Source organism: Myxocyprinus asiaticus, chromosome 37, assembly GCF_019703515.2.
Source record: "Myxocyprinus asiaticus isolate MX2 ecotype Aquarium Trade chromosome 37, UBuf_Myxa_2, whole genome shotgun sequence".
Taxonomy (NCBI): Eukaryota; Metazoa; Chordata; class Actinopteri; order Cypriniformes; family Catostomidae; genus Myxocyprinus; species Myxocyprinus asiaticus.
In genome coordinates, this window is record NC_059380.1 from 23,764,978 (window position 1) to 23,777,588 (window position 12,611).

At 40.5% G+C, this 12,611-nt stretch overlaps 1 protein-coding gene across 3 annotated transcripts in view; it reads left to right on the forward strand.

Moving 5' to 3' along the window:
• Positions 1-12,611, forward strand: part of LOC127428164 (tubulin polyglutamylase TTLL7-like) — a 136,456-nt gene that overhangs the window by 82,001 nt on the left and 41,844 nt on the right. For all 3 annotated transcript variants that reach the window (XM_051676301.1, XM_051676299.1, XM_051676300.1), the window contains exon 13: positions 4,091-4,226. In XM_051676301.1, coding sequence (XP_051532261.1) covers positions 4,091-4,226 — 136 coding nt within the window. The remainder of the gene's footprint in view (positions 1-4,090; positions 4,227-12,611) is intronic.

Sequence of the window (12,611 nt, forward strand, 5' to 3'; positions counted from 1 at the left end):
AAAGAGTGAAAAGAAGTAAATGAATTCATGTCTACTGTTTCATTTATTTCAACTTATGATTCCATTTCTAGTGAGAAATAAGCTTTGTAGTCATTAAATATTTACTTGATTTTCCTCTCAAGCTCACTTGACTTTGTTCTAGATCATTAAGCATGACTATATGTCAGCAAGGCAGCTGCCCTCGGGTTTCAGACACAAGATGTTGAAAACATGAGAGAAGAGACCTGACATTGTTGCAGAAATTCAGGAACAGCCAAACCCTAGCACAAAGTCTAGAAGGACCAAAAGTCATCAATATTTCATATATTTCTGACAAATATGGAGATGATCAGAACATGAATCTGGATCTCAGTGGGACACGTGGTGAGTTGTGCGTGGATGCCGCGGTGGATGGTGTTAAGCCTCCACACGCGCTATGTCTCCGCGGTAACGCGCTCAACAAGCCACGTGATTAGATGCGTGGATTGACGGTCTAAGACGTGGAGGCAACTGAGATTTATCCTCTGCCACCCGGATTGAGGCAAGTCACTACGCCACCAAGAGGACTTAGAGCGCATTGGGAATTGAGCATTCCAAATTGGGGAGAAAAAAAAAGGGGAACAGAGAACCAGTTCTTGTTCGGAACCGGTTCCATTAAAAAAAAAAAATACCAGAACCATTTAATTTTCATGACATTCGGTTCCTTTAACGGTTCTCGCACGTGCAATTTTCCGCTGATGCGGGACGAACACACTACTAAAATACAAAAGTTTTTTTAGTGAATCAAAAACACTTATACATCAATCAGGGCCTTGTTTACCAAAAGCATCGTAAGCCTAAGTAGATCGTAGAATCCATCTTACGATTCATCTTGTTTTTGTGGCCCGATTCCCAAAAGCATCATAACTGAAGTAGTACTTGAAAATGCTAAATACAGGTCTAAACGGGGTCTAAAACATTTTGTGATTGAAAACGCATCTGAAAAAATCACATTTGAGGTGTAAGGGAAGTGTGTCCTGGCAGCAGTGAAGCACCACCCCTCAGCTGTCAATCAACTGCTGCGCTAAAACAAGAGTTTCAACTTTTAATGGATGAATAGATTAATTAGTAAACAAATAAAGTTATTTGTGTGGACTAGTTGGTAACAGCAAAGTGGTGGCATGATTGATCCAGATAACTGTGTAAATTAAAATCAGAGGGAGAAGAAAAAAGTCAATAACTGCATGAAAATTGTCAGTATATATTGGCTCATCATCTTTGTCTCCTCTTCCAATCTGACACCCAAAGGCACTCTCGTCAGCACTACAAGCTGTGTCTCACTGCAAATGAAGTGTTGCCTAAAGCACATCTTCTAAATGTCCCCTTATTTTGCGCTGCGTGATAAGCACAGCGAACCTCGTAATATTCAATGAAAGTTTGTAATTAGCAGGATCATACAAAGGGCCTCCGCTCTCTTCACTAATCCTGGAAGCTTTCATATCGAGAGAAATGGATGAAAACGAAATGTTACACATTCACACCTGATTATGGATGCAGATTGTGTAAAAGAAATAGATCGTTCCACACAAAATTATTGTAAAACAAAATGTAAATATGTAGTTAATTAGGTTGAATATTTAGGAAAATATTTTAAACAAATATTAGCGAGGTAAATTGCAAGTGATTGTTAAGTTACGCACAAATATAATGACGTTACAATGACGAGCAGCACTGTACAGTCACATTTCAGCACTGTCACAAGGACAGCGACTATCATAAGTAGCACTTAAAGCGCGTCCTCACGCATTCATGTTAAGTGCAGTTTTGGGAAACGCATGTAAAAAATAATGAACGTTCGTAAAATCGCTCGTAGAAACTGAGATCGATCGTTATTGGGAAACGAGGCCCTTAACGGTTACTGAATTAATCTTATACTTATAATGAATTAAGAAATTTTAAAGTCTCACAAGCATGAAGTATAACAGTAGGCTACATAACATAAGTCTAAACTGTCTCTGGAACTTTTACTGTTTATTTAGTGTTGTACTTCAGACCTGTGAGAATTGAGTTTCTTAAATCCAAATAAATCTTCCTCGAAAGTTCTGAAAGAGTCGTTAAGAGGAATCAGAATCAGAACCAGAATTGGTACGAGGAATTGGTATTGGAACCGGAATCGTTAAATTCCTTACAGTTTCCAACTCTAATAGCCACAAGACATTAACATTATGCATGTTTATATGATTTTAGTGCGATAAAATCTTTTACTAACCTTTTCTTTGTAAAGTTGAATCCAATTTTACAGCCTCATTGCCATGATGATATAACGCTGCAAACACTAAATCCCTAAAACGTCCTTAAAAAAATATGATTTAAACAACTTTGCAGTTCAAATAAAACACAAGTTTTAACAGAATGAATGCTGCATTTATATAGCGCTTTTCTGACACTACACTCAAAGTGATTTACACAGTGAACAGGGGACTCTCCTCAACCACCACCAGTGTGCAGCATCCACCTGGATGATGCGACAGCAGCCATAGTTCACCAGTACGCTCACTACACACCAGCTATTGGTGGAGAGGAGAGAGTAGAGTTATAGAGCCAGTTAGTGGATGGGGATTATTAGGAGGCTATGACTGAGAAGGGCCAATGGGGGGAATTTAGTCAGGACACCAGGGTAACACCCCTACTCTTTATGAGAAGTGCTCTAGGATTTTTAATGACCACAGAGAGTCAGGACCTCGGTTTAACATCTCATCCAAAGGACGGTGCCTTTTTACAGTGTAGTGTCCCCGTCACTATATTGGGGCATTAGGACCCACACAAACTGCAGGGTGAGCACCCCCTGCTGGCCTCCCTAATACCTCTTCCAGCAGCAAACTTAGTTTTCCCAAGGAGGTCTCCCATCCAGGTACTGACCTGGCTCAAACTTGCTTAGCTTCAGTGGGCAACCAGTCTTGAGCTACAGGGTGATGTGGCTGCTGAAGAAGAATTGGCCCTATTCACTTCCATTGTAAGTGCCTCACTGTAACCTCAATTTTTGCTTTTTTTTTTTTTTTTTTTTTTTTAAAGAAAAGGAGTGACAAGTCAAAATAAATTTTTGTTGTAATCAATATTATGCCACAAATGCTGTCGATTGAGCTTAATTGTATTGAACCAAGAATATTCCTTGCAAAGAAGCCAAATGCGTAAGCATGACACCAGGTTCTGTCAAACAAAGACCTGGTGTTAGAACTTGATTAACCTAACCTCATTTTACACGAGCATCTCAACTAACCCTTTGTATTTATCATAGTGAAGTTAAGATAGGTTGTCTACTTCAAAGAGAAGCTATGGCATTTAGCATCTACTGAATTTTCTGCACACCTCTTTGAGTAACTATAACGAAACACTCAGTACACACAGCAATTCGGCCTCTACTTCACAGCATTCCTAAACAACTTCCTAAATAGGTCATTTTACGCCCATGCGTAAAAGATGCTGAAACATCAAGAAAGGTGTTTGAGGTTTGTGGGTCAGACCTAGATTTCAACATGTGCCATATGCCCAAGACTAAACCCCACTTACTCTTACTAGATTACCGCCGCCACACAAGTGTGTCCATCACGCATGTAGTTCTTAATGGATTTGGGGGGTTTATCATCTGATCTGACTGAACATTTACGTTACTTGAGCTTTTGATTATGCTGGAGTGCAAAGGAACTGGTTTAAAGTCTCCCACACAGAGTGAGGATTAGTTTATTAGATTTAAACGTGGAAATATCATATGTATAACATATATCGCTGTCTCCACCTTCACTGTTTATTCAGATTAATGCCCTACCATTGTTTTGATTATATACATGACCCGAAATGGCGCTGATTTGAAGATCAATCACACAGATATAGTGAACCGTTTATACGTCTCTGGCTTTTGTTTAGTCTTAACGTCTACTATCAAGACTAGTGTATTAGTCATTAGTGTATATGCAGCATTAATGGACATATGCATGTGTGAAAAGAACGATTGAGATTTGCGGATTAGAAAAGAAGGCAGACAAGGTGGCTAAATCAGATAATCAGATAAAACAGTCTCTCTTCCTCTATCTCTCTCTCTCTCTCTCTCTCTCTCTCTCTCTCTCTCTCCGTACAGACGTATTTACCCCCCAGATGACAAGCTGCTCTTGGAGAAATATGAGAGTCTCCTTTCAGCCGCCTTTCAGACATTCCTCACTGGGCGAGCAGCTTCACTTCAAAAGGAAATGAATAATCCACTGAAACGAATGAAGGCACGTACCTGAGCCACAACCCAACAATCTCTCGCTCTCTCTCTTTCTATTTCTCCTTCCATTACTCCTTCCTTTTTGCTCTTTTGGAGTATTGTTTTACTTTCTTTGCAATTCTTGTTGTGTCCTTGATTCTCATAAGTGATGTTTGCTAAGGCAAGCATCACTATTTTTATTATTGCTCATATTTAGGTTTAGGGATTTAAATAACCCCCTAACCCTAAGTATTAAAAATGATACCTGCAGACAAAAATGATACCTCAAATCATGTGGCTTGTTGAGGAGAGGTGTGATTTTTTCTTAACCAATCAGACTTACAATTTTCACCTAGTGGACAATAAAACAGGCAAAAAAAAAAAAAAAAAACAATGGGGGAAGACAGGGACCAGAGCCATATCTAGGGACCAGAACATCATAGAGACTTTTTTTTTGGGCCAGTAAATAACCAGCCACCTGCCCTTTTAGCATTTGTTTTTTTTTTTATTAATGAAGGCCTCTGTTCTGATATTCAGTATTCAGTTGAAGTTCATTATTAGCTGTTCGGTGTCTCCAGAACTTCTAGATGTTCATTTTACGGGGATTTTAAAGGCTGGATCTGTGCATACATATGAATGTGGCATATTGTTGGAAGGGTCTCGTCACATTGATGGAATCTGAAACTTGACTTTGGAGTGGGGTTGCACATGAGCTTGAATTGCTGAGTGGTAGCTTGCTCGCAGTGGCGAGATTGTTGTTGGGCAGGTTTTAGTTTCTAGGTGGGAGGCGTCTGTTGATGTGGCAGGGGAGTGTGTGAGCTGTTTCCTACAGTGTTGGGGTCTGGCTTATTTGGGAGAGATTCAAGAGGCCTGAGGTTGTGCCATTGCCATGTGGTCTTTGACCTTCCTCTCTGTCAGTGTGCTAATTCCTTTCTTGTTTGAGAAATGAACAGTTTTTCAGTATGCTAATCCTTTTTGCATGAGTCTAGGGTCTGTCTACCTCTCACAACTTTGTACAGTGTCCAGCAGTGCTAGGTAAGTTCCTCCACAAAAGTAATGAGTTACTACTAACTAATTACCTTTTTCAGAATGTGATAAGATTACTTTACTATTTACTCTGTCTGAATAGTGATCACATAATTCATTACTTCTGAATTAATTTCTAAAAGCATTATCAATCTTGACAATACTAGGATAGACACCAAATTGGTCATTAAATGTAAGATAAAAAAAAAATAATTAAATTAAAAATAAAAATGTTAAATCAAATTAATCAAATTAATTTATTCACTTAATTAAACACACACACACACATACACACACACACACACACACACACATATATATATATATATATATATACACACAGGCATATATATATTTTAGATTTTGCTCTTATGGAAAGAAATTGGTACTTTTATTCACCAAAGAGGCATTCAGCTGATCACAATGTATAGTCAGGACATTAATAATGTGAAAAATGACTATTACAATTTGAAAAAAAAAAATTCAGAACTTCTTAAACTACTTCAAAGAGTTCTCATCAAAAAATCCTCCACGTGCAGCAATGACAGCTTTGCAGATCCTTGGCATTCTAGCTGTCAGTTTGTCCAGATTCTCAGGTGATATTTCACCCCACACTTCCTGTAGCACTTGCCATAGATGTGTCAGTCTTGTCAGGCACTTCTCACGTACCTTACAGTCTAGCTGATCCCACAAAAGCTCAATGTGGATTAAGATCCATAACACTCTTTTCCAATTATCTGTTGTCCAATGTCTGTGTTTCTTTGCCCACTCTAACCAAAAGTGGCTTTTCTTTGCAATTCTTCCCATAAGTCTTCTCTTTACTGTTGTAAATGAAACTGGTGTTGAGATTGGTAGAATTCAATGAAGCTGTCAGCTGAGGACATGTGAGGTGTCTATTTCTCAAACTAGAGACTCTGATGTACTTATCTCTTTCTGTCCTTGTTAGTGCCAGTTATCCTTTGTCTTTGAAGACTGTAGTGTACAACTCTGTATGAAATCTTCAGTTTTTTGGCAATTTCAAGCATTGTATAGCCTTCATTCCTCAGAACAATGACTGACTGACGAGTTTCTAAAGAAAGCTGTGTCTTTTTTGCCATTTTTGTCCTAATATTGACCTTAAGACATGCCAGTCCATTGCATACTGTGGCAACTCAAAAACAAACACAAAGACAATGTTAAGCTTCATTTAACAAACCAAATAGCTTTCAACTGTGTTTGATATAATGGCAAGTGATTTTCTAGTATCAAATTAGCAATTTAGCATGATTACTCAAGGAAAAGGTGCTGGAGTGATGGCTGTTGGAAATGGGGCCTGTCTAGATTTGATGAAAAATGCATTTTTTCAAATTGTGATGGTGCTGTTTTTTTACATCAGTAATGTCCTGATTATACTTTGTGTCAGTTGAGTGCCACTTTGGTGAATTAAAGTACCAATTTCCTTCAGAAACCGAAAAAATCTGTACATTATTCCATTTATATATATATATATATATATATATATATATATATATATATATATATATATATATATATATATATATATATAAATATATATTTGTTAACATTTTGATGGTTAATTTCTATTTTTTGATTTTGATCTTAAAAAATGTAATGAGCAATTTGGTGCCATATATATATATATATATGTATATATATATATATATATGTATATGCTGTATAAAAAAATAAAATAAAATAAAATAATTGACAAAGTAAAGCTTTGTGTGATTAAATGTGGTGTCTCCGTTAAACTTCAAACTGTTCACAGAATGAGCATACACCTGTATGTGTTAACCAAAATAAAAGCGGCTCAAATCAATTTCATCAAAACAATATTCATTATTGGATGTTAAATATAGCTATTAAAGGGGCCACATAATGAGAAATGGAATTTGTTTTGCTCTTAAAATAGTTCATTGTGCAATGAAAACGTAAGCTTCAAAACGACTTGTTCAAATTTCCTATGACAGACACCATGAATTTAGATTTAAAGGCCCAGAGAAAGGGCAAAAAATGGTCATGGTTACTAAATTATGACAGTTTGAGTACAAAAGCATGACTATCATTGTAAGTGGACTTAAGGGAAAAAAATAAAACGATGAAAAATGTGTGATACGACCCCTTTAAATTAACTGTTGTAAATTGAAAGCACATATGTAATGCAACAACAGAATGTGTTACATCCAACACAGGTGTCCACTGAAACCCTCAAACTTTATTCCTTAACATAAAAAAAATATCCTCAAAATCGAGGCTGTCAACAACAAAACCAAATATCACAAACATCTAACTGTAGCAACACTGGCAAATATTGACTTATCACCTGCAGTCAGCGCGTAGGCTTATTGCAGCCTACTCTACTTCAGCTGGCTGTCTGAACAATGAGACTTATTCTGGATCTGAGGAACAAAGCAAGGTGGCGATGAGCAAAAAAAACAGGGTTTAATGCGCTTAAAGTTCCCCTCCATCTGAGCCACAACAACAGATCAATGCTCAGCTTATTGAGTTAGAGCTGGGATAATATTTCTGCTTGAAAAGCATGCAACACTTGTAATCGAGAAACATCTGAATAAACCAGATGCAGATCATAGTGTTTTGTAAGAAAAATAAATATAATGTGTTGGAGCACAGATTGAGAACGATATTGATCACATTCTTGATTGTGATTACTCAGTCTTCACCAAAACACATTTTTAGAAAAAAATTAAATAAAATTAAATTAAATAAATAAATTAAATTAAATTAAATTAAATTAATAATAATAATAATTCTATATTCCATATTCTATATTCTATATATAATATTCTATTGTTTTGGCTTGTAAAAATTTATTGAAAAATCCATTTTGAATTATTATTATTTATATTTTTTTATCAATCAGTAGACATGCAATATGCATTTTAGATTAGAATACAGATAAAAAATACCTGATCTAACCCTTAAAATTAGATTTGATGGTGCAACCTAATGTATTCAGGTTGATTCAGACATGTTAAATAGTGTGGTTGGCTTGAATAAGACAAGTTTAATTAGGTTACCACATGAAGCACAGGTTAAAATATTTTCAGTGTGTACTGTAAAAAAAATATTCTCAGGTTTCAGTAAGGTAAACATATAATGTGTACAAAAAAAAGAAAATAAAAAAAGGAATTGGTTTTAAATGTTATTTAATCAAACTAAATTAACCTGACTGTGGAGCGGGACATGGTCATGTATCTGTCACTGGGGAGAGAGGAAGCGATAAGGGCCATCACCTGGTGATTAATGATACGTAACACCTGTGTCTCCTTACAGTGACGATGGAGATGGGCTTGAAAAGGCCACCGAGAATGCCAGTGGGGTAGAGAGTTGGGAATAAGGAAACCGCGAAGTAGTGAAGCTGAAGTATATTATGTTGTGAAGCTGAAGTGTATTTAGTTGTGAAGCTGAATTGTATTATGCTGTGAAGCTAAAGTGCATGAACTGTTGTCAATCTGAAAAGCCCAAAGACTGTGTTTGTGAAACTGAGAGACTATTAAAACTTGACTTACCTGGACTGCCACCCCGCTTCCTGCTTCCTTCCTTTTATTGGAACTTTTACACTGGTGCCGAAACCCGGGAGAAGGAAGAAGACTGCCGGAGGCATCCCTGGGTTTCTTTGAGCAGTCGGCCACTGCCTCCGGCTGGCCGCGAACCCAGTGGACCCTCCACCTGCTGCCGCTGCTTACCGGGGAGGCCCAGCTCGCAGCGCAGCAAGTACCAGCTGAGGACTGCCTGGATTACATCAAGCTGAAGACAGCTGTCCTGCAACGAGTTGGCCACAGCCCCAAACAACATCATCAGCGGTTTCGCTCCCTCAGCCTGAATGACTCCGGCTGCACGTTCGCGTTAGCCCAGCAGCTCCGTGATGCCTGCCGAAGATGGGTGCTGGCCCAGGAAGGCCCAGGCGTGGAAGATGTCATCGTGCTGATGGTGCTGGATCAGCTAACCGTTCACCTGCCCAGAAGAATCGTGTAATGGGTCCAGTGCCATCGCCCGATGTAGGTGGATGACGCCGTCCAGCTGGCCAAAGCCCACATGGCGGCCTACCCGGAAGCCAGGGAGCAGTCCAGATCTCTGTCTCTCTCTCCCCCTCTTGCTTCTCATCCTCCTCTTGCCCCTCCCTCTCCTCCCTCTTGCCCTATACCTGCTCCCCGGAAATGGGGAGTGGTTCCACCCAAACCGGTGCCCCGCCTTTGTGGGTTGCACTATGCGCCGGCCCCCTCCCGTACCCCTCTCCGTCGTCCTTCCCATGTTAATGTGTCCGCCGCCACGGGTGCAGCCGGGAAGCCTGGGCCGGTCTGTCAGGGTTGCGGGGAGCCGGGTCGCGTCCAAGACTGGCATCCAGTGATGGAGGTGGAGACGTGAATTTGGGTCCCCGATATGCCACAGTCTGCCCCCGGTCAAGCAGGGACGTACAGGATTCCAGTAAAAATTAAGGGGTGTACATACCAAGCCCTGGTGGATTCGGGGTGTGCTTGACGTCATATGGGAGGTGTGGGAGAAAGGACCTTCCCAGAGCAAAAATGAAATTCAGTACGTCCTTGATCTTCAAGCAAAGCTACACACTGGGTCAGTTGTCACAACAGAATTTGCTCCAAGCTCAAGAGACACAAAGCCGGCTATATATAATAGGGGTGCCCAGCTACGGGAATTTGCACTGGGAGACAAAGTACTTGTATTACTCCCCACATCATGCTCGAAATTACTCGCCAAGTGGCAAGGACCCTTTGAGGTTACATGGTGAGTTGGGGACCTCGATTATGAAGTGATTATGATTATGAACGGATAGAGGTGGGGCATGTCAAATTTACCACATCAACCTCCTTAAATTATGGAGAGAGGCGGTACCCGTGTCCATGGCGACGGTAGTTCCGGAGAGGGTGGAGCTCGGGCCAGAGGTGAAGTTCAAAGTCGACCCATTCATTCGACCCGGTCCCTTCGACCCATTCATTCGACCCGGTCCCTTGTGGAGACCACCTCTCACCATCCCAGCTCACGGAGGTGTTCTCTCCTCTTCCCGGTCGGACTTACCTCATACAGCACCATATTGAGACCCCACTGGGAGTGGTTGTGCGTAGTCAGCCATACCGCGTATCCGAGCACAAGAAAAAGGTGATTCGGGACGAATTAGAGGCAATGCTCGAAATGGGGGTAATAGAAGAATCGCACAGCGATTGGCGAGCCCGGTTGTTCTTGTACCTAAGAGTGACGGGTCAGTACGGTTCTGTGTTGATTACTGGAAAGTCAACGCGGTGTCTAAATTTGACGCATACCCAATGCCCCGAATTGATGAACTGTTCGATCAGTTGGGTGCGGCTCAATTTTATTGGCATATCCCCTTAACTCCATTATCCTGAGAAAAAATTGCCTTTTCCACACCTTTCGGATTACACCAATTCATAACTCTTCCATTTGGTTTGTTCAGGGCTCCCGCCACGTTCCAGCACCTCATGGATAAGATCCTCCGGCCACACGCCGCATATGCCGCTGCCTACCTGGATGACATTATCATATACATTAGTGATTGGCAGAGGTATATGCAGCATCTAAGAGCCATACTGTGGTCGCTGAGGCGGGCTGGACTCACGGCAAACCTGAAAAAGTGTGCAATTGGGTGGGTGGAATTATGGTATCTGGGCTTCCACTTGGGTCATGGGTAGGTATGACCCCAAATTGATAAAACCGCAGCGATAGCGGCCTGCCCACGTCCAAAAAGGAGGCTATTACAGAAGGTTTGTCACCAGCCCCTTGACTGATCTCACTAAAAAGGGGGTGCCAGATCCAGTCCAGTGGACGGAGGCATGCCAACAGGCTTTCATGAGAGTGAAATCTGCACTCTGTGGTGGGCCGCTCCTACATGCTCCTAACTTCTCTCTCCCCTTCATTTTACAGACATGGGTTGGTTTAGCAGGCCGAAAATTGCCCAGGCCTGAGTCGGGCAGTGGGGGTATGTGGAGCGGGACGTGTCATGTGTCTGTCACTGGGGAGAAAGGAAGCAGTAAGGGCCATCACCTGGTGATTAATGATATGTATTACCTGTGTCTCATTACAGTGACGACGGAGATTGGCTTGAAAAGGCCGCCGAGAACGCCAGTGGGGGAGAGAGTCGGGAACAAGGAAACCGCAAAATAGTGAAGCTGAAGTATATTATGTTGTGAAGCTGAAGTGTATTATGATGAGAAGCTAAAGTGCATGAACTGTTGTCAAGCTGAAAAGCCCAAAGACTGTGTAGGTGAAACCGAGAGACTATTAAAACTTGCCTTACCTGGACTGCCACCCTGCTTCCTGCTTCCTTCCTTTTATTGGAACTTTTACAGTGATAATTTAGGTTACACCAATGGAAGCAATTATTATCGGTTAGATCAAGTAGAAATACAGTTAATCCTTGAGGTAACAGTTGCAGGCTACCACTTTTTCAGTGCAACATTAAGCATTTGACTTTAAAGTTATACTCAGTGACATTTTTTGACTCATTAAATCAAATTATTATTATTATTGTTATTATTATTTAAATGGTATGAAAGAAACCAACATGTATATGACTTGCACAATATTTGCTGGTGTTCCTCACCTGAATCATTAGTTGTAATTCATCACAATAGAACAAATGTCTAAAACGATGGAAAATTTTATTTTTGATATTCAAGATTTGTATTACTGTGATCTTGTAATTTTAGAGTCTTTAAAAGTTATGGACATGGTCGGACATGAACGGAAGTTGTTGCAGAATTCACATGGCTTTCTGTACTTCAACAAAACCCTTGCCTCTAATTTATTCCAAGAAATTGTTTCATTGACTGGTCATGGGGGCGTGGTCGTGTGTCTGTCTGCAGGAGAGAGAGAGTGGTAAGGCTCGTCACCTTGGTTGTCATTAACTCTAACACCTGTTTCTTGTTGTAGTGGATGGCGGAGGGAGACATAAAAAGGCACGCGAAGCGTCAGAGTGGGAGAGAGAGACTGTACCTGTGTGTGCTCGATAGAAGCCTTTACTCGTTTGTTTGTGTGTGTGTGTGACTACTTGGCCACTGAGTGCCTTTTTGTTTATGTTTTATGAACGACGCTGAAGAGTAATAAACATACTCACGTTGACATTTCGCTGCCTCCTGACTCCATTACCCAGACAACAAACCTTTTACAGTGACACAACATGTGCTGTTCAAATTTAGCCATGTTTCATGAAATGACTTGTCCAGCTACCAAAACATTGGACATTTGTTTGTTGCTAATTTCCCTCAAACAGTAGTTAGATGGCATTTAAGGACTAATTGGTTGATTCGTTTGTTGAGATAGTTATTACTATCGTATTTGGTGTGGTAGTTATAAAGTCATTATAAGCCACAGCAGGGCTCCACTCTAGGATCTGATT